This window comes from Chiloscyllium plagiosum, unplaced genomic scaffold, assembly GCF_037043375.1.
Source record: "Chiloscyllium plagiosum isolate Xiang-an unplaced genomic scaffold, Cpla_swu_hap1 HiC_scaffold_30, whole genome shotgun sequence".
Taxonomy (NCBI): Eukaryota; Metazoa; Chordata; class Chondrichthyes; order Orectolobiformes; family Hemiscylliidae; genus Chiloscyllium; species Chiloscyllium plagiosum.
In genome coordinates, this window is record NW_028270168.1 from 34618016 (window position 1) to 34640401 (window position 22386).

At 40.6% G+C, this 22386-nt stretch overlaps 1 protein-coding gene across 2 annotated transcripts; it reads left to right on the plus strand.

Moving 5' to 3' along the window:
• The first annotated feature begins 1447 nt into the window (after positions 1-1447).
• LOC122563387 (interferon alpha-inducible protein 6-like) lies at positions 1448-19063 on the plus strand. Of its 2 annotated transcripts, none has more exons than XM_087976878.1 (5): positions 1448-1595; positions 5752-5888; positions 9893-9961; positions 17517-17678; positions 18575-19063. In XM_087976878.1, exons 2-5 carry the CDS (start codon positions 5822-5824, stop codon positions 18682-18684), a joined length of 408 nt encoding a protein of 135 aa, XP_087833004.1. In that variant the 5' UTR covers positions 1448-1595; positions 5752-5821; the 3' UTR covers positions 18685-19063. The 2 variants fall into 2 exon arrangements, with proteins under 2 accessions (XP_087833004.1, XP_087833005.1); XM_087976879.1 differs by having other exon boundaries at positions 1478-1590.
• Positions 19064-22386: the final 3323 nt, after the last annotated feature.

The window sequence follows — 22386 nt, forward strand, 5'->3', positions numbered from 1 at the left end:
CTGAATAAGGAAAGAGTAGGAGAGGGGTAGAGATGTTTAGATAAGGAATTCCACAGCTTGGATCCTTGATAGCTGATGAAACAGTTGCCAATGGTGCAATGGTTAAAGCCAAGGCTGCTGAATTGCAGGAGCAGAGATATCTGGAATTGTTGCAATGCTGGAGCAGATTATAGAGGTACTGTAAGTTTTAAATTCAGCTATCATGCAAACCATATATCAATGTATATCAGCAAGTACAGGAATGCTAAAAGAATTTGCGAGGAGTTGGGACAGGCAGCACAGTTTTGGAGGGTGATAACTTCATGGAAGGTGGAAAATGTTAGAGTGGTCAGGAGAATGTTGCAATAGTGCAAGGTCTTTTTAGATTAGATTCTCTACAGTGTGAAAACAGGCCCTCCGGCCCAACAAGTCCACACTGACCCTCCGAAAAGTAACCCACCCAGACCCATTTTACTCTGACTAATGCACCTAAAACTATGGGCAATTTAGCATGACTAATTCACCTGACATGCACATCTTTGGCCTGTGGGAGAAAACCAAAGCAGCCAGACAGACACAGGGAGAACATGCAAACTCCACACAGACAGTTGCCTGAGGCTGGAATCAATCATAGGACCCTGGTGCTATGAGGCAGCAATGCTAACCACTGTGCCGCCCACAGTAATAAGGACTAGTGACAGAGTTAGGCAATTTTTGGTAATGGTGTGGATATGGACCAAAACAGACCCATTGGTCCAACTCGTTCAGATATCCTAAATTAATCTAGTCCCATTTGCCAGCACCTGGCCCATATCCCTCGATACCTTTCCTATTCATATACCCATCTAGATGCCTTTAAATGTAGTAATTGTGCCAGCCTCCATCACTTCCTCTAGCAGCTCATTCGATAAACACAACATCCTCTGTGTGAAAATGTTGCCCTTAGGTTCCTTTTATATCTTTCCCCTCTTACCTGAAACCTATGTACTCTAATTCTGGACTCCCCCACCCCAGGGAAAAGACTTTGTCTATTTATCCTATCCATGCCCCTCATGATTTTATAAACCTCTATATGGTTGCCCCTCAGCCTCCGATGCTTCAGGGATAATAGCCCCAGCTTATTTAGCCTTTCCCTGTAGCTCAAGTCCTCCAACCCTAGCAACATCCTTTTAAAGTTTTCTGAACCCTTTCAAGTTTCACAACGTTCTTCCAATAGGCAGGAGACCAGAACTGCATGCAATATTCCAAAGTGTAAACAATTTCAACATTTTTTTCAGGTCACAAGGGAAATAAAGCCCTTTGGAATCACAGGTATTTCCAATTTTTTGTTTGTTGTCTCATCCAAGAAAAGGTTACTATTTCACCAATATTGAAACTGAATTTGTTCTTGGAAATTGAAACTGATGTGATTCTTTTGGAATGAGGCCAGATCTGTTGCATACAAAATCCCAGTTTATTATTTACCACTGTCTTCAACTCCAGTCACTAGACCATTAGATTCTCCATTCTGGATTAGTGGTGCTGGAAGAGCACAGCAGTTCAGGCAGCATCCAAGGAGCAGCAAAATCTGCATTTTGGGCAAAAGCCCACCAGATTCTCCATTGGATTGCAGTAAGGTAACTTCCAATTTTTGGTGATGAATTTGTTATAGCCTGGAATAATTGGTGATGACGAATGAAACCTTCTAATTTTAACAAAGTTACTTCTAATTTTCATAATGCAGTCAGAGTGTAAGTCAGTGTGTCTGATGTTTGTGTTGCATGTTTTAGTTGTTTTTAAATTCTCTTAGCATTTCCCTTCCTTCTTCACTCAGCCAGCTTTCGTCTTTTTCTCCTCTGGCATTTTAAAGCCACTTAACACTTTTCAGGTCTATGGTGGGACAGATAACAGTTGTGCACTTCCTCAGTTTTTAACTCAGATTGTGAGCATCACTGAACTATCTAAATACACCCAGCTTCATGTTACTCTCATCCAGCTTAAAGATTGTTACAGATAGAATACAAGTGAACAAGTCTGAACATGTGTTATTCAAAAACAAGTTCTTGGGTCTGCTATGCAATGCACAGAGGGAATCTCCCCCATCCCAGCTTCCGGGGAAGATGCTACATAGAAGTCTGGACTTGAAATTCTGTCTGATTTCCATCTCCCTAACTAAAAGTTACTGAAGCCAGTTGTGATATTCCTACCAGTTCATAGTTCTGCCAAAGGGTCACTGGACTCAAAATATTAACTCTGCTTTCGTCTCCACAAAAGTCTTCTGGTTTCTCCAGCACCCTTTGTTTTGCTTCAGATTTTTAACATATGTAGTTTTTTGTTTTATTGCCAAGATGCCACTTGGCATGAAAAAAAGAACTTGAAGGAAGACTTGAGGAACAAGAACAGTTTGCAGATGGCACCTCATCTGCAGAGTCAGGAAGATCTGTGTTGTATTGTGGTTAGAAAAACCCACAACCTCTCAGTTGTCTGCATGTAAATTTTCCAGATGTGGCTAATATCAAAAAGAAGAAAAAAGCTGCTGATGTTCTAAGGAAGTTGGCAATTAATGTCTTGAACAATTTTTCTTCCAGCCAAGGGGCTGAGAGCTCTAACTCAGCACAAACTGAAGATCAATCCTATGCTTTTTCCAGTGTATTTGAATTAGTTATCCCTTTCCTCCTCAGCCAAGTCTTAGCAGCAGCTGGCATTTTGATTTTGTATTGTTCAACTGGAACAATTAGGATAAGGTCTCATCAAAATTAAAACCAAGATTAATTCTCGATAACCAAAGTGACTTATTTCTATTGAATTGATGCCAGCAGGGCCGTACCTTTAAGACCCAACTCCTTGACCAGATCTTACTCTTCCTGTAATTAGTGAGTTTTGAGAAGATTTGTACTTCAGGTTGAGGTTCTGGATGTAGGTTTGCTCGCTGAGCTGCAAGGTTCATTTTTCAGATGTTTTGTCACCATACTATGTAACATCTTCAGTGAGCCTCCAGATGAAGCATTCCTGATGATTCCTGCTTTCGATTTATATGTTTGGGTTTCATTGGGTTGGTGATGTCATTTCAAAGAAACCCAAACATAAAAATAGAAAGCAGGAATCATCAGCAATGCTTTGTCTGGAGGCTCACTGAAGATGTTAACTGGTATGGTGATGAAACATCTGAAAATGAACCTTCCAGTTCAACGAACAAACCTTCTTCCTGTAAGTTGCGATCTTTGTCCCCTTTGCCCACCCAAGCATTAGTGACATACAATGGGAATTCCATGAGATTCTGATTACTCCTCCAGAATTTCATTTTGAACTTGCTTTGTAAGTCCAAAAAATTAATGAACAATATTTCTGCCTTATCATTGTAACCCACTGTCAAGAAGGTGGAGAGTTTGAGATATAAAAATGATTTATAGACAAAAGAAAAATAACTCCCCACACATGGGTAACAAACAAACAGATTCAGAACAGTTTTCCCCCCACTATTATTAAACTTCTGAATGGACCTCTCAAATTTTTCATTTAACGTTAATCTCACTCTTTGTGCACCTTCTCTGCAGCCGTAACATTGTATTCCTCACTCTGTTCTATTACCCAGTTGCACTGTGTATGGTATGGTCTGCCTGTACTGCATGTAAAACAAAACTTCTCACTGTGCCTAGGCGAATGTAACAATGGTAAATCAAATCAAATTTAAAAGCTCAGACAAAGGCAGCAGAAGCTGTGATTCATAACAGAAGGTCAAAGGAGAGGAAAGTTCTCAATACTTGTGGTAAAAAAATGTTAAACTCTTTTGAGGATTAAGTACCAGGGGATCAACAAAAGGACTGTTGAAGAACAATTATTATAGGATCCTCAGAGCAGATTCAGGTGAACTCAATCCTATCTTAAGGATCCCTTTGCAGCAATCTCCACTGCTCTATGCTGCTCAGTTGCTACAAATGTAATGCAAGTATCAAAATGGATTCACATGTATTTTTTTTTAAAAAAGGGGCCTAAATAAGATTGGGCAGCTAGACTTGGGAACTAAAGCTCAAAGTGATAACAGCTTTACATGATTCATTTGTTTATAAAGTGCCCATTTCATCCAAAGTCAAGATTGCCCAAGTAGTGGAGTGGAGCACACCTGGGAATATTCAAAAAAGGAAGCAAGTCAATGAAGTGATCTGAAAATGAAGTGCGCCATGCACAATCTTAACACGAACAGACACTGGGCCACACCCAAACTGGTTAGGTGAGCTGTAGGGGCTGGTAACAATCTCAAAGACAGCTCATCAGTCACACTGAAGAGCAAGATCGATCAGCTAACTCACCATTCAAGATCTGCAGGTGAGAGAGTGGCAATAAGTCCTGATTGGTAGCTGGTCACAGTTTTAATGTGATCTTCAGAAGTTTGAGTTCTAAATCCAGAGCATTTACTGGTATGTTAGCCTGCTTTAGGCTCCTATACCTCGCCTGAATCAGTTTGGAATTAGATGCTTTAGCTGTTGATTTGAGATCATTGAGCAACATGATTAATGCATGCTATAGGCTCAATGGATCTGGGAATTCAAAAGAAATTTCTTCACTTCTTTAGTGGTAAAAATTTGGAACTTGCTACCATAGAGAATGGTTGAAGCAAATAGATAGCTTTTATGGAGGGGGATGCCAGACTAGAATTAGTGGGTGAAGAGAATAGTGGACTATGATGGTCGATTTAAATGGGAAATGATAGAGGAAGCTCAAGTGAATCATAAACTCCAGCATGGATTGTCTGGGCTGAATGGTCTCTATCTCTGCAGGATATACTATATGATAATCCCCTATGAAATGAATTGGCTGACATCATGTACATAATTTCCATATATGTGTAAACCATTCACATTTCAATGTTATCTCTCTTATAATCCCTTTGGTTGGAGTGCATTATTTCCTCATGAAGCATTTTGTTGCTGTTGATTGTTCTCACTACAAACTAAATCTACTTTATTTTATACAATTCAGTCTGCTCCCTGGGAATTCAACTTACTTGAGTAAAGTTGATATTATATAGATGCATGTTAATGGAAGATAAAACTTGACAAATAAACGATTTATGAAGTTTTTAATTATAAGAGTTCTGTACATATGCACATAATGAAATCTTAATGGGCAGCTTCCCTGGTGGGTCTGTGATTAAACAGACTCAAACTATGACTGAAAATTCACCCACACTTTCTATCACCACCTTGTGGTTCTTGCTGGAAAAAGTGTTGGATAAAAATCCAACGCTGTGTTTAGGGACCTCAAGGAAGACCACTTTATTCCTCATCATTCAATAACCTCTAATGTCAAATATCTCAATTATTCACGTGCAGGATGTATCAATCAATCTTCACCAAAGGCAACTCCTTGGCTAATGGCCTGCTAAAGTTTTATCCAAGCTGAGTTCTTTTTTCTCCTGGTGGTGATTTACCATTGCCTATCATGCTTAAGGGTAGATAAGGATGCAGGCCTTCAGTCCAGCTTGTTCAGAATGGGAATCAGATCTGCACTAGTGTTCTTCAAACCTAGTGCTATTCTGAACCGCAAGCTAGTTGCACAGGAGAAATTGAAGACTGCAGATGCTGGGGAGTCAGAGTCGAAAAGCTTGGCACTGGAAAAGGCACAACAGGCCAGGCAGCATCCAAACAGCAGGAGAGTTGACATTTCAGGCATAAGCCCTTCATCAGGAATGTGATGATTGGTTTGCAGGAAAATGGACCATGGAACTATAATTAATGTGGGTGGAGGGAAGAACATCAATGAGAACAATATAATGTGGTTTACTGTGTTTTACAGGGAGAAATTTCTTGTGTGAAACTCAAACAATCCCCTCTTTGTTGTGATAACCTACCACCTAACTTCAGTCATGTTTCGTGAAACACTTGGTTTCTTCATTTCTTACCTCTTACTTTCAAGCACATTTGCAACCTCAGGTGAGTGAATATATTGCCATGAATTATTATAACTTAATTCCCAAAAGAAACATTAATTTATCAATATATTAACATTACAGAAAGTTTATAACTGAGCATGTATCGCACTTCCTTACAATTGCTGCGCTACACACTGCTGTTGTTATTTTTTGTGATATGTCAATTCTGTATCACTGCTGCACCTGTTGTGCCTTGTGTTTAGGTATTGTTATATCCTGAACCTGTTTTTGATGGCCCTTGGAATTTCCCAGAATTTAACTGTCCCTGATTAGTCTGTATGTTTTTCAAGTCGGGTTTCTTATTCATGAACCTCGAGGTGATCTAGGTGAATGTGCCTGTTGGACATTGTGGAACAATGACATTTCCTTTCTTACTCTGGTGTGTGGTTTAATCCACACTTGGTCATTTTCAGGCTTAAGTAACATTTCACTTTAGTGGATACCAATTGTGTTCACACAGCAATATTGACAGGATGGTTGGTAACATTTATAAGCATGGGTCTCTTCTTTCTCTGGAAAATATGGACAATGCTCAAGTGTACATGCACACATTCCAATTGTAGAGATGCTGCAAATTAGTTATAGAATTTTTTGCTATAACATTACTGTACTACGAGGGCCCAGAGCTGATTGCATTGAGGTAAATTTGTTGTTAACACAGAAATTCTCAATTATTTAACAGTATTTTCTTCTTAATTCCCTCCTGAAGGCTATTGTTCTTAGATTCCACTGTACTTCTCAAATTTAGCATCCAGGGAGTCAGCCTGACAGGCCTAATAATGGTTGTAACCTTACACTCACCTCTCATAATGCCTGGCTGTGACTAGATTCAAGTTGAGCCAAATAGAAACAACTACTTCTTTTATTTCTTCATTTTCTCTGTGTGCCCATGTCCTTCCTTTCAATAGGAGTGAATTATTTCTGTGTTCCAATTTCAGCAATTAGTGCTTGTAAAAGAAAAAAAATGCCAGCATTTTCCCTCTATGTGAGAAAATAATCCAAAACATTTTCTTGTCTTCCTTCCAAATCTTTTCAACATCTTTTCCTTGACTCACCTATCTAATCAGATACTGAATACTGGCATATTTTGGTTCAATTACTATGACTGAAGTGTCAGTGGGGGAGCACATTGGGGCCAGTGACCATAATTCTATTAGTTTTAAAATAGTGATGGAGGAGGATAGACCTAATCTAAAAGTTGAATTTCTAAATTGGAGGAAGTCTAATTTTGACAGTATTAGGCGAGAACTTTCAAAAGCTGATTCAGGGCAGATGTTTGCAGGTAATGGGACGGCTGGAAAATGGGAAGCCTTCAGAAATGAGATAACGAGAGTCCAGAGAAAGTATATTCCTGTTAGGGTGAAAGGAAAGGCTGATAGGTATAGGGAATGCTGGATGACTAAAGAAATTGAGGGTTTGGTTAAGAAACAGAAGGAAGCATTTGCCAGGTATCGACAAGATCGATTGAATGAATCCTTAGAATAGTATAAAGGCAGTATATTTAAGAGGGAAATCAGGAGGGCAAAAGGGGACATGAGATAGCTTTGGCAATTAGAATTAAGGAGAATCCAAATATTTTGTATCAATGTTTACTGTGGAAAAGGACATGGAAGATATAGAATGTAGGGAAATAGATGGTGTCATCTTGAAAAATGTCCATTTACAGAGGAGGAAGTGCTGGCTGTCTTGAAACACATAAAAGTGGATAAATCCACAGGACCTGATCAGGTGTACCCGAGAACTCTGTGGGAAGCTAGGGAAGTGATTGTTGGGCCTCTTGCTGAGATATTTGTATCATCGATAGTCACAGGTGAAGCGCAAGATGACTGGAGGTTGGATAATGTGGTGCCACTATTTAAGAAAGGTGGTAAGGACAAGCAAGGGAACTATTAACCAGTGAGCCTGATGTCAGTGGTGGGCAAGTTGTTGGAGGGAATCCTGAGGAACAGGATGTACATGTATTTGGAAAGGCAAGGACTAATTAGGGATAGTCAACGTGGCTTTGTGCATGGGAAATCATGTCTCACAAACATGATTGAGTTTTTGAAGAAGAAACAAAGAGGATTGATGAGGGCAGAGCAGTAGATGTGATCTATATGGACTTCAGTAAGGCGTTCGACAAGGTTCCCCATGGGAGACTGATTAGCAAGGTTAGATCTCATGGAATACAGGGAGAACTAGCCATTTAGATATCGAACTGGCTCAAAGGTAGAAGACAGAGGGTGGTGGTGGAGTGTTGTTTTTCAGACTGGAGGCCTGTGACCAGTGGAGTGCCACAAGGATCGATGCTGGGTCCACTACTTTTCATCATTTATATAAATGATTTGGATGTGAGCATAAGAGGTACAGTTAGTAAGTTTGCAGATGACACCAAAATTGGAGGTGTAGTGGGTTATCTCAGATTACAACGGGATCTTGATTAGATGCTGAGAAGTGGAGATGGAGTTTAATTTAGATAAATGCGAGGTGCTGAATTTTGGGAAAGCAAATCTTAGCAGGACTTACACACTTAATGGTCAGCTCCTAGGGAGTGTTGCTGAACAAAGAGACCTTGGGATGCAGGTTCATAACTCCTTGAAAGTGGAGTCGTAGGTAGATAGGATAGTGAAGGTGGTGTTCGGTATGCTTTCCTTTTTGATAAGAGTTTTGAGTATCGGAGTTGGGAGGTCATGTTGCAGCTGTACAGGACATTGGTTAGGCCACTGTAGGAATATTATGTGCAATTCTGGTCTCCTTCCTATCGGAAGCATGTTGTGAAACTTGAAATGGTTCAGAAAAGATTTACAAGGATGTTGCCAATGTTGGAGGATTTGATCTATAAGGAGAGGTTGAATAGGGTGGAACTGTTTTCCCTGAAGCATCTGAGGCTGAGGAGTGATTTTATAGAGATTTATAAAATTATGAGAGTCACAGATAGGATAAAGAGACAAAGTCTTTTCCCTGGGGTAGGGGAGTCCAAAATTAGAGGGCATAGATTTAGGGTGAGAGGGGAAAGATATAAAAGAGTCCTAAGGGGCAACTTTTTCACACAGAGAATGGTAAGTGCATGGAATGAGCTGCCAAAGGTAGTGGTAGAGGCTTGTACAATTGCAACATTTAAAAGGCATCTGGATGGGATTATGAATAGGAAGGGTTTGGAGGGATATCGGCTGGGTGCTGGCAGATAGGAGTAGATTGGGGTTGGAATATCTGGTCGGCATGGACGGGTTGGACCGAAGGGTCTGTTTCTGAGCTGTACTTCTCTGTGACTCTATGAGTCTTTATTAATTTCAAAGTGATTACTCAACTTCACTCATCATTGCAACAAACTTCACTTTTTGTTCTCTTACAATGACATATCAGTCAGTGCAAGGTTAGAAAGCTATTTGGCTCATTTTTGTTGGCTCAGTATCAAATGTCCTGTTGGTACTCACAACGTGAACTCAGACACAGGTCTACAAAATTTTGAGAGGCATAGATAGGGTGGATAATCAGAGGCTTTTTCTCAGCATGCAAAGGTCAACAGAAATAGGGCAAAGTTCAAGATGGGGGGGAAAGTTCAGGGGAGAAGTATGGGGAAAATCTTTCACACAGAGGACGTTGGGTGTCCATAATGTACTGCCAGTGGAAGTGGTCGAAACTGGCATGTTAGCAACATTTAAGGTACATCTTGATGGACACATAAATTTGAGGTGAACAGAGGAATCGATACCACATATGGGCAATAAGTAGCAAGTCTAAATGAGGATTCAGAATCAGTGCTGGCTTGGTGAATCGAAGGGCCTGTTCCTGTGCTGTATTCTTGTATTTCATTAAGCCATTTAGGTACATGTGGAAATCAGAGGATACATTACACACCTTTATGTGGCTGGCATTCATCAGCACAACATCAAATTGTGAAACCCTGGTTTTCTGTTGGAGCAAGAATGTACCTTCATATTCAACCACAAGTCCGGAGAGCTAGGAAAGATAATGGAGGACTAAGATACAAACTTACATGAATTTCCAATATCTCTTCTTCTTCAGATCCACCTCCAGATGAGGATGACTCCTGTGGATTTATGGAGGCACTTCCATATATTGTTGGCTTTGGAGGTATGAACATCTGTTAAACGTTTCCTACTCAGAGCATTTTTGCCTCAATAATATTGAGAACACATATTGAGAATCTATTTATGTTAGAATTCATCCAACGAAGGGATTGGATAGTACCCTGAACTGATCGTGCAGCTTTAGTGAATTATGAACTAATGAAAAGGAAACATACTCTGCAATTTCAGTATCTAACTTCCTTGCATGAATTTTAATGGATATATCTGTAATAATCATGAAAATAGAACAATTGTGATTTATTTGTGATATGATTTATTTTTGCTCAATATCTTCTTGAGCGGCTTTCCTTGTGGCAGCGTGGTGGCTCAGTGGTTAGCACTGCTACCTCACAGTATCAGGGACTCAGGTTTGATCCCAGCCTCGGGTGACTGTCTGTGTAGAGTTTGCATATTCTCCCAATGTCTGCATGGGTTTCCTTCGGGTGCTCCGGTTTCCTCCCACAGTCCAAAGATGTGCAGGCCAGGTAATTGGCCATGCTAAATAGTGTAAGGTGCATTAGTCAGAGGGAAATGGATCTGGGTGGGTTATACTTTGGAGAGTCGGTGTGGACTTGTTGGGCCAAAGGGCCTGTTTCCACACTGTAGGGAATCTAATCTTAATTAGGGAGTGGTGTAAATATTTTTGCAAGTATACACATCCTTATCGCAGGTCATCCTATCTCAGAGCACACACCTACTGTGCTCCAGTGAACATGAAACCTTGCTTAGACAGCTATCTAACATTTTCTTAGTAAACTTAAAGAGGCACATGAACATGATTAGGAAAAAGCTTCACACTCATTGTTTTTTGATGCTCTGGGGAAATGCCAGGCTTTATTTGTCCTCTACAGAGGAAGGGGTGCAGTACTACTAATCAGAGAGGGTATCACAGCTACAGAAGCTTCCATCGTCGAGGAAGATCTGCCTACCGAGTCAGTATGAGTGGAAATTAGGAACAGCAAGGGAGCAGTCACCTTGTTAGGGGTTTACTACAGGCCCCCCAATAGCAGCAGGGAAATGGAAGAAAGCATAGGTCGGCAGATTTTGGAAAAGTGTGGACATAGTAGGGTTGTTGAGATGGGTGACTTTAACTTTCCCAATATTGATTGGAACCTCCTTCGAGCAAAAGATGTGAATGGAGCTGTTTTTGTAAAGTGTGTTCAGGAGGGTTTCCTAACTCAGTACATTGACAGGCCAACGAGGGGAGAGGCCATTCTAGACTTGGTGCTCGGAAACGAGCCAGGGCAGGTATCAGATCTTGTGGTGGGAGAGCATTTTGGTGATAGTGATCACAACTGCCTCACATTCTACATAGCTATGGAGAAGGAGAGGATTAGGCAAAATGGGGGGATACTTAATTGGGGAAGAGGAAACTATGATGCGATTAGACATGAGTTAGGAAGCATGGATTGGGAACAATTGTTCCATGGTAAAGGCACTATAGACATGTGGAGACTGTTTAAGGAACAGTTGTTGCGAGTGATGAATAAATATGTCCCTCTGAGACAGGCAAGAAGTGTAGGATAAAGGAACCTTGGATGACGAGAGCGGTGGAGCTTCTCGTCAAAAGGAAAAAGGTAGCTTACATAAGGTGGAGGAAGCTAGGGTCAAGCTCAGCTCTACAGGATTACAGGCAGGCGAGGAAGAAGCTCTAAAATGGTCTGAGGAGAGCCAGGAGGGGGCACGAGAAAGGCTTGGCAGACCGGATTAGGTAGAACACAAAGGCATTTTACACTAATCTGAGGAATAAGAGAATGATCAAAGAAAGAGTAGGGCCGATCAGGGATAGCATAAGGAATTTGTGTGTGGAGTCTGAGGAGGTAGGGGAAGCCCTAAATGAGTTTTTTGCTTCTGTCTTTACGGAAGAAACGGACTTTGTAGTGAATGAAACTTTTGAAGAGCAGGTGTCCATGCTGGAATGGATAGAGATAGAGGAAGCTGATGTGCTGAAAATTTTGTCAAACATTAAGATTGACAAGTCGCCAGGCCCGGACCAGATTTGTCCTTGGCTGCTTTGGGAAACGAGAAATGCAATTGCTTTACCACTTGTGAAGATCTTTGCATCCTTGCTCTCCACTGGAGTCGTACCTGAGGACTGGAGAGAGGCAAATGTAATTCCTCTCTTCAAGAAAGGAAATAGGGAAAACCCCAGCAATTAGAGACCAGTCAGTCTCATGTCTGTCGTCTGTAAGGTGTTAGAAAGGATTCTGAGGGATAGGATTTATGACCATCTGGAAGAGCATGGCTTGATTAAATGCAGCCAACATGGCTTTGTGAGGGGCAGGTCATGCCTCACAAACCTTATCGAGTTCTTTGAGGATGTGACTAGAAAAGTTGATGAGGGTCGAGCTGTGGGTGTGGTGTATATGGACTTCAGCAAGGCATTTGATAAGGTTCCCCATGGGAGGCTCATTCAGAAGGTCAGGAGGAATGGGATATAGGGGAACTTAGCTGTCTGGATACAGAATTGGCTGGCCAACAGAAGACAGCGAGTGGTAGTAGAAGGAAAATATTCTGCCTGGAAGTCTGTGGTGAGTGGTGTTCCACAGGGCTCTGTCCTCGGGCCTCTACTGTTTGTAATTTTTATTAATGACTTGGATGAGGGGATTTAAGGATGGGTCAGCAAGTTTGCAGATGACACAAAGGTTGGAGGTGTATAGAGGGCTGTTGTAGGCTGCAGCGGGACATTGACAGGATGCAGAGATGGGCTGAGAGGTGGCAGATGGAGTTCAACTTGGATAAATGCGAGATGATGCATTTTGGAAGGTCAAATTTGAAAGCTGAGTACAGGATTAAGGATAGGATTCTTGGCAGTGTGGAGGAACAGAGGGATCTTGGTGTGCAGGTACATAGATCCCTTAAAATGGCCATCCAAGTGGACAGGGTTGTTAAGAAAGCATATGGTGTTTTGGCTTTCATTAACGGGGGATTGAGTTTTGGATTCGTGAGATCTTGTTGCAGCTCTATAAAACTTTGGTTAGACCGCACTCGGAATACTGCATTCAGTTCTGGTCGCCCTATTATAGTAAAGATGTGGATGCTTTGGAGAGGGTTCAGAGGAGGTTTACCAGGATGCTGCCTGGACTGGAGGGCTTACCTTATGAAGAGAGGTTGACTGAGCTTGGACTTTTTTCATTGGAGAAAAGGAGGAGGAGAGGGGACCTAATTGAGGTATACAAGATAATGAGAGGCATAGAGAGAGTCGATAGCCAGAGACTATTTCCCAGGACAGAAATGACTAACACGAGGGGTCATAGTTTTAAGCTGATTGGAGAAAAGTATACAGGGGATGTCAGAGGCAGGTTCTTTACACAGAGAGTTGTGAGAGCATGGAATGCGTTGCCAGCAGCAGTTGTGGAAGCAAGGTCACTGGGGACATTTCAGAGACTACTGGACATGCATATGGTCACAGAAATTTGAGGGTGCATACATGAGGATCAGTGGTCGGCACAACATCGTGGGCTGATGGGCCTGTTCTGTGCTGTACTGTTCTATGTTCTATGTTCTATGTTCTAGCTCTGGTGCTTGGTTACATCCAAACTTGTTCATTTTTCAGGCTTGAGTGACACAAGCATTTTAGTGAGTTCGCACAGTAACATTTATAAACACGGGTCTCTTCCTTCCCTGGAAAATATGTGCACTAAAGATGGTGCAAATTAATTATCCAATTTTCTGCTATAACGTTATTGTTTTAGAGGGCCAAAACTTGTTTGCACTGAGGAAAATTTGATGCTAATGCAAAAGTTCTCAATTATTTATCATATTTTCTCCTGAATTCCCTCCCAAAGGCTATTGTTCTTCGAGGCTCAGGTTTCACAGTGCTTCTCAAAAGTAGCAACCAGGTAGTCAGCCTCACAAACCCAGCAATGGTTATATCATAGAATGACTACTGTGTGGAAGCAGGCCATTCAGCCCATACCGGCCCTCAAACCCAATGCCTATAACCCTGCATTTCCCATGGCTAATCCAACTAGCCTGCCTCTCCCTGGACACAATGGGGCAATTTAGCATGGCTAATCCACCCAACCCGCACATCTTTGGACTGTGGGAGGAAAACAGAGCACCCAGAGTAAATCCACACAGACACGATGAAAATGTGCAAACTCCACACAGTCAACTGGGGCTGGAATCAAACCCAGGTCCCTAGTGCTTTGAGGCAGTAATGCTAATTACTGAGCTACTATGCAGCCTCATACTCATAACCTCATACTCACTGCTCAGTGCTTATATATCTCCAAGTAATCATAGCTATGAGCTCAGATGATCACATTAGGTGAACCTTAGAAGTTAGCACAAAGTGAGAATGTGCTGAGTCATCTGAGGTTAGATTGGCAGCAGTTAATCTAACAGAAAAAAGATTGTTCAATGTGCAGCTGCCTAAGGTGAGGCTGCTGAGTTCTGCTGCTGACTAAGATATGGACCTCAATGGGGTACAGGAACGTGCAGACAGTCATGTCACGTCAATACAATGAGTATGCATATGCTAATAATATGATGATGTATGTAATAATATAATCTGAATATCAGAAGTCACATGTTGTCACAATTTTAATAAAATAACAATGGAATAACTGTATAGACAGCAATAGTACAAGGATCAGTATTCTGTATGTTACTATGTGAAGTAAAGAGTTTGTAAGAAACCAGTTAGTATTCAGTCTTAGTTAAGGCAGCGCCAGAGATGCAGCAGGCTCAGAGGAAGGAAAGTCTACAGATCAGCCTGAGAGTGCAGGCCTGAACTCCAAAACCCAAATCTCATTGAGTGAGCAACCATGAGGACAGAGCAATATACAGTTGTATCCATGGTGTTAGCTCAAGCCATTGGGTACATCTGCTCGCCTACCAGAGAGTCTCAGTCACTGTTGAGAAACATGGAGGAATCTGGAGCTACTACATATAAACGGAATGGCATAGTGTTTAGCTCCCCTGCAGCCTGTGCTCCATCTTACTCTTTTACAACAGATCCAGAGGCTCTGCCATTGCTATCCCTACCTGGAGCAATCTTCCTATACACAGGCTACCTACTCCTCCCTCTTTGTAAGGAGCACAAACCTCCATTGTAACAATAAGGAAATATGAATGTATTTTCAACAGTAAATGATATCAAATTAATATATACCAATCGAAGCCTTCAGATCAATGCTTGTATCAGATGGTATGACATCTGGTCCTACCAAGAAGACACACAGAATATGCTCACTCTACAAGACATAGGCAACTTACAAAGATATCTAATTTTCTTTCATTTTTATTCTCCACTTATTCCAAATGTTGTAAACAAATTCCCTCTGCTTTCAGATGTTTTCCACAAAGACACATAATACATGTGGCAGGAAGATCATTCGCACAATTTTCATTCTTTCAAAAATGCTGTATCATTTTCAATCTTAGAACTTCTCCAAACTTACTACATTGGAAATTGATGCATCTCCAGAAGGTCTCAGAGCTGTCTATGACAGGATGACAAGCCTTTTATATTTGGTTCCAGGATGCCTCTGGCAGCTCAGGCAAAAGATTCCAAATTCAGAAGAGAAGCTCTAGTTTTCAGATCACAACAGTTCATACAAACTGACTTAGCAAGACTTTCTGCCAGAAATTGAAGTCTACAGCTCTCAACCAATCATTTCCAAGTGTGCCCCTTATTTGTGAAGATCCAGGGTATGATTTGAAAGTACAATTCAAACCATGTTCTAAAATTAATATTTTGATGCTTTTAGACAACTTTCAAATCCTGCGAGAAGTAAAGCTATTCCTTCAGAGCTACAAGCTACTAATAAGTTTGGGTTGGAAAATAGTCTCAATATTAAAACCATACACCTTAGTCACAGCAAAGCAGAGAAAATTCAGAAAGCTATGTCAGACAATGACTGGCTGCAGCAGCGGTAAAAGATCATCACTGGATCGCCTGAATATATTAAACAGATCTCTGAACAAGTCTATACCTTCTGACCTTTCAGAGACAAACTGAAACTCTCCAGGATCATAATTCTACAGGCAAACATGAGAATTCCACAATCTCAACCTCAAAACATGTTGGACCACCTAACTTTAGCTGATATGGAGACAAATGAAGATTGGCAGCATGATCCTATCTAGTGGTCCAGCATCGATAAATCACACAAAGCTCCATTAATTTCAAAAACTGAAAAAACCTCTCCTTCAACATGAGATTCCTTTTGAACTGTGGTGTAAGATTGCGACTGATATTTTTCATTTCCAACAATATGATTAAATACTGGTCACTGACTACTACATCAGATTCCTTCAAGGTCATCACTAATAAAACAGTTGATGACACATTGACTGCTATATTCAGTGTGTTTGGTATTCCTCAACAAATAGTGTCTGACAACTGTCCACACCACCCTCAGTCTAACAATTTCACGGAGATTATACAGTAAAGTCCATGATTTTTTGGTGTAAAGCAGTTTGCCAATATTTTCTATGATACATGTACAGGCTGCTCCTCAAGGTAACAATTTAACCTGACTGGCAGCTCTCATGTTTGGGAAGAAAGTCCACAGTTTCTTTTCCTCCAGCATACTCATCACCCAGCCATGAGTCCATAACATGTTACAAGGGACTGATCAATGAGCATGGAGACAGTTATCTCAATTTGAACCAGGACAAAGCATCAGGATTCAAGACTGTCACAAGAACATTTGTTCTTATGTATCTACTCTAGGCCATATGATTTTGTATTAAGCAATGGTTAAGTCCTACAAAGGATAAGTGCTTTATCTGAACTGCATATAATCAACCAACTATCACACAGAATGATGATTGAAGATACCACACCTGACAACACACCTACAATGAGTGATGCATACTTATCTGTGAAGCCAGACCGCACATCACAGAATGAACTGATACAGTCAAATCATTACACTATATAGATATAGATCAAATGCAGGCAATGGGACGTAAGTATTGCTAAATTGGTCAGCATGGACAAGTTGAACTGAAAGGTGTGTTTCCATACTGTATGACTCTATGTTGTCTGTCTGCCAAGGCATTATCTCAATGAGTACAGATAATATATCCATTTCAGATTTGAATATATTTATCAGAAAATTATTCCCATTTCCGAAAGGAAAAAAGGGATGATGCATAATTGAGTAGATCCAAAATCAGGCAGGCTCTGTACTGTTGTTAGATGATATCACAATGTTCCAATACCCTCCTTACCTACATGACCAGGATCAGCCATAGCAATAATGTTAACACCCTGTTTTTATTTGCTGAATATTTGCTCCCTGTACTCAGTAAGCACAGCATCCAGACTATGTGTAAGTCTAAGATCTCATAGCAAAGTAAGTAATTAATATTGTTAATACAACAACCGTGTCTACATTGGCATATGTTATATGGGCTAACATATAGGGAACACACTGACAGTGATGTTGAACCTGGAAATTGCATCATGCTCTTTTGAAAATTTTTAGGCAAAATAATTTGCAGAGACTGTGATAACTACAGCAGCATAAAACTTGCATATAGTTGAGAAATTGTTAAAGTCAATTTTATTAAATGCTGTATTATTTTTCCATTGGGCAAAGGAGCAGCAATGTTAGGAGGTCCTCCAGTTGTTGGAATACTTGGATTTACCACAAATGGTATAGCAGCAAAATCTATTGCATCATTAATGATGAAAATCACTGCATTATACTATGGTGGATCAGTGCCTGCAGGAAGTCTGGTATCAATACTTCAAAGTTTTGGTGAGTTATATGAATTTATGTGGACCAAATTTGTATTATACATTCTTTGTGTGAATCCTCAATTGTGTTACACTAGGAACATCTGTTACTGTGAATCCTCACATTTGTTCCTAGAATGACAGAACTCCCACAGAAACTTTGATTTTATGTTTTGCAGATATAGGGATTATGTACTGCTCTACTGGGCTAGATTTTATAGAGAGGCAGTACTTGTCACATACCCTGTCTCCAATCATTAGCACATTGGTGGAGACATAAAGTGGCAACTGGGACTGTAAGGATAGCGATGAGGTTGAGTGATGGGAAATGGAGTGTGTTAGGTTGCTGGACTTTAAGGTAAGAAGGGCTTGAGCCTTCGAGGAACATGTGGATAGGGACGTCTGGGGTGAACTTTGGGGGCAGAGAGGAATAAATATAGGGTAACCCCTGATTGATGTGCCACTCCAATATCCTCCTGTCTTTTCAAATAAAAGCAGTATATAAAATGCTTTTTTTTTCACTCTGACCTGCCTCCCCCTGTTCAGCGTTATATGGCAGAGGAGGTATATTGGGTGCATTAATTGCCACTTATGGGCACTCAAGGTTCCCACTAGGAATAGGGGTGGATGGCCCAGTGTGTGCCTTACCATGGGGAATGGTTCAGGGTGAGCAAGAGAAAGCCGCTCTGGTGATCCAATATATTTTATGTACACCAACAGCCCTCACAAAGGACAGCAGTAAAACCTATCTATGATAGCCATGATTGCATATACCACCATTAATGGTTCAGAAAATTCTAGTCAAGCCTGTGATGCCCAAATCCCATGAGGAGTGAAAAGAAATCCAAATTGCTTCATTAATTCTTTAGTGAAGATCTTAGCAAAAAATACTAAATAACTATGTTTTTCTTTCAACAGGGGCAAAAATTGGGCTTTCTACCTTCGGTTCATTTGGAGCTAAAATTGGATATGACTTCCATAAATATTTTGTGTGTGGAAAAAGTAAAAAGTCATCCTCAAAAGATTAACATCAGCAAGCACTGGAAAAGGAATTAGGTGCACGGCTTAATTACAAATAAAGTACACTGTAGATTTCATACAGTTTGTGTGAATGAAAGTAAGATAAAAATTGTAAATGTTCCTGGCTAGTCTTGTTCTGATCAATGATTCTTCCATTTTGCAGTATACTATATTCACTCAACAAGGAATTACAATGAAATGTTAGCAGCTATTTTCTTTTGCATAGGTTCCTTTGTTTATTATCTATTGTGAACTTGTATTGCTATTCAACTGTCTTCCAACTTGGTTAGCCCAACATAGTGATCACAGCATAAATACAGTGCTGGCTGCAAGTTTCAACTCAAGAATAAATAAATTGATCCTGGTAGCGGACAAAATTACGTTGAATGGAACTGACTCATTCCTTTCACATACAATTCACAAAGTGCTCTGCATATTTCAAAGATGGAATATTGTAAAGAAAACTGTGTGTGTGTGTTTTGGAGAGGGATCGTCGGTGGGGAGAGATTATAACCGCAAAAGCAGACAGGTTTGGGAATGAAAATATCTGAAAATCTCGAACACAATTCACAGTGAACCTGCCCATCTTTGTTTTAAAGGAGGCCAGACAGAGCAAACAAGCAACCCAAAATTTGGACTCCTCATTTAAAAGGTTTAAAGGGTCCTACACCTCAATTGTATTTCTCTGTCAGGATTAACACTATTCAGGTTCACAATTAATTATCTTTCAAACATTGCTTGTGTGGCAGGAAGAACAGGAGCGCTTTCTCGAAGTCTTGAAATTAGACGCCGTTATTATTGATAGTCATACAGTCATAGAGATGAGCAGCACCAAAACAGACCCTTCAGTCTAACGCATCCTTGCTGACCAGATATCCTAAATAAAACCAGTCCCATTTGCCAGCATTTTACCCATATCCCTCTAAACCCTTCCTATTCATGTATCCATTCAGGTACCTTTTAAATATTGTAATTGTACCTGCCTCCATCACTTCCTCTGGCAGTACATTCCATACATGCATCACCCTCTGCATGAAGAAGTTGCCCTTAGATCCCTTTTAAATCTTTCCACTCTCACCTTCACTCTATGCTCTCCAATTTTGGACTGCCCTGCATATATCAATGAGAGGGAAGGACTGTAGTGAAAGGAGTAATTAGCCATGGAGAACTAAGGAAATAAAAGAAGGTATCAAACTGAAAGCAAATGCACAAAGTGGCAAAGTTTAGTAGGAAACAAGGGGATTGGAAAATCTTTAAAGATCATCAGAAAGCCACGAAATATTCTGTAAAGAAAATTAAGATAGATTATAAGAGTAAACTAGCTCAGATATAAAATGAAAAATTTAAACATTGACCTCTTAGAAGCTGAGAAGGCAGATTTAATAATGGGAAATGAGGAAATGGCTAAGACATTGAACAGGTATTTTGTGTTTCTCTTCAAAATAGAAGAAACAAATAATATGTCAATAGTTGATGACAAGGAGGCTATGGCAGGTGAGGACATGGAAACTATCATTATCATGAAAGAGGTAGTGTTAGGCAAGCTGATAGGTTTATAGATAAACAAGTCTCTTGGCCCTGATGGAATGCATCCCAGAGGTCTAAAGAGATGGTGGAGGAGATAGCTGATGTGCTCGCAATAATTTACCAAAATTCAATGGACTTGCCAGCAGATTTGAAAACAACAAATGTGATGCTACTGTTTAAGGAAGGAAGTAAACAAAAGGCAGGTAACTATAGGCCTGTTAGCTTAACTTATACTGTGGGGAAAATGCTTGAATCTATAATCAAGGGAAAAAAACGAGACATTTGTATAGAAATTGCGCTAATTTGCAGACACAGCATGGGTTCATGAAAGGCAGGCCATGTTTAACTAATTTACTGGAATTCTTTGAGAACATTATTTATCCGGTGGACAAAAGGGAATCAATGGATGTGGTGTATCTGGATTTCTAAATGACATTAACAAGATTCCGCACAAAAGGTTGTTGCATAAGCTAAATATGCATGGTGTTACAGGCAATGTATTACCATGGATAGAAGATTTGTTGACCAACAGGAAGCAAAGAGTGGGGACAAATGGGTATTTTTCTGGTTAGCAATCAGTGGCTAGTGGTATATCTTAGAGATCAGTCTTGGGACCTCTATTGTTTACAATTTATATAGATAATTTAAAGTTGGGGATGAAGTGTGGTGTGTCAAGGTTTGCAGATGACACTAGCATGAGTGGTAGAACAAAGTGTGCAGAGGATACTGAAAGTCTGCAAAGGGATATAGATAGGTTAAGTGAATGGGTACAGGTCTGGCAGATGGAGTACAATGTTGGTAAGTGTGAGGCCATCCATGTTAGTTGGAAAAACAGCAAAATGAACTATCATCTAAATGGTGAAAAATTGCAGCATGTTGCTGTGCAGAGGGACCTGGGTGTCTTTGTGCACGAATCATGAGAAGTTGGTTTGCAGCTGCAGCAGGCAATTAAGAAGGCAAATGGATTATTGTCCTTCATTGCGAGAGGGATGGAGTTTAAAAAACAGGGAGGTTATGTTGCAGCTGTATAGGGTGCTGGTGAGGCCATATCTGGAGTATTGCATGCAGGTTTGGCCTCTTTACTTGAGAAAAGATGTACTGACAGTGGAGGGGGTGCAGAGGAAGTTCGCAAGGTTGTTTCTGCAACTGAGAATGTCACCTTATGAATAGAGATTGAGTAGAGTGGGACTGAACTCACTGCAATTTAGAATAATGAGGGGGGATCTGGCAGAAACATATAAAATTATAAGGGAATTGACAGAATAGGAGGAGGGAGGTTGTTTTCACTAGTGGGTGAAACTAGAACTAGGGGGTATAGCCTCAAAATAAGGGGGAGCAGATTTTGGACTGAGTTGAGGAGGAACTTCCTTATCCAAAGGTTGTCAATCTGTGGAATTCCCTGCCCAGTGAAACAGCTGAAGAGAAATCAGAGTTAACATCTGATGACCCTTCCTTAGAACTGACCCAAAATGTTAACTTTGATTTCTCTTCATAGATGCTGCCAGACCTGCTGAGCTTTTCCAGAAACTTCTGATTTACTTCATCCACAGTTCTTTCAGTTTTTATAAAGCAGTTGAGGCAACCTTGTTGAATGTTTTTCAGGAAAAGATAGATAGAGTTTTGAACATAAAGGAATTAAGGGTTATCATGAGCAGGCAGACAAGTGGAGCTGAGACCATGAATAGGTCAGCCACGATCTTATTGAATGGTGGAGCAGGTTCGAAGGTCGAGATGGACTACTCCTGCTCCTACTGCTTATGGTTTTATGTTCCACCTTAGGGAAAAGACCTTAACTATTTACCCTATCCATTCCCCTCATGATTTTATAAACCTCCACAAGGTCACCCTTCAGTTTCTAACCCTCCAGAGAAAATAACCTCAGCCTATTCAGCCTCTCCCTATAGCTCAAACCCTTCAACTCTGGCAGCATCCGTGTAAATCTTTTCTGACCCTTTCAAGATTAACAACATTCTTCCTATAGCAAGGAGACCAGAATTGAACACAATATTCAAAGAGTGGCCTAACCAATATCTTGTACAGCCACAGCATGACCTCTCAACTCCTGTACTTAATGCACTGACCAATAAAGGATCAGACCCTTGCAAACTATGACACTTACTGCAATTGAATTTCCACCACTTCACTTGTGCTCCCTCCAGTGCCACTTGCCAAATCATCTACAG

Coding starts and splice junctions, on each gene's coding strand:
- LOC122563387 (XM_087976878.1), top strand. CDS start 5,822: ATGTTTCGTGAAACACTTGGTTTCTTCATTTCTTACCTCTTACTTTCA. Junction 5,889..9,892: donor AAGCACATTTGCAACCTCAG/GTGAGTGAATAT, acceptor CTTCTTCTTCAG/ATCCACCTCCAGATGAGGAT. Junction 17,679..18,574: donor ATCAATACTTCAAAGTTTTG/GTGAGTTATATG, acceptor TTCTTTCAACAG/GGGCAAAAATTGGGCTTTCT.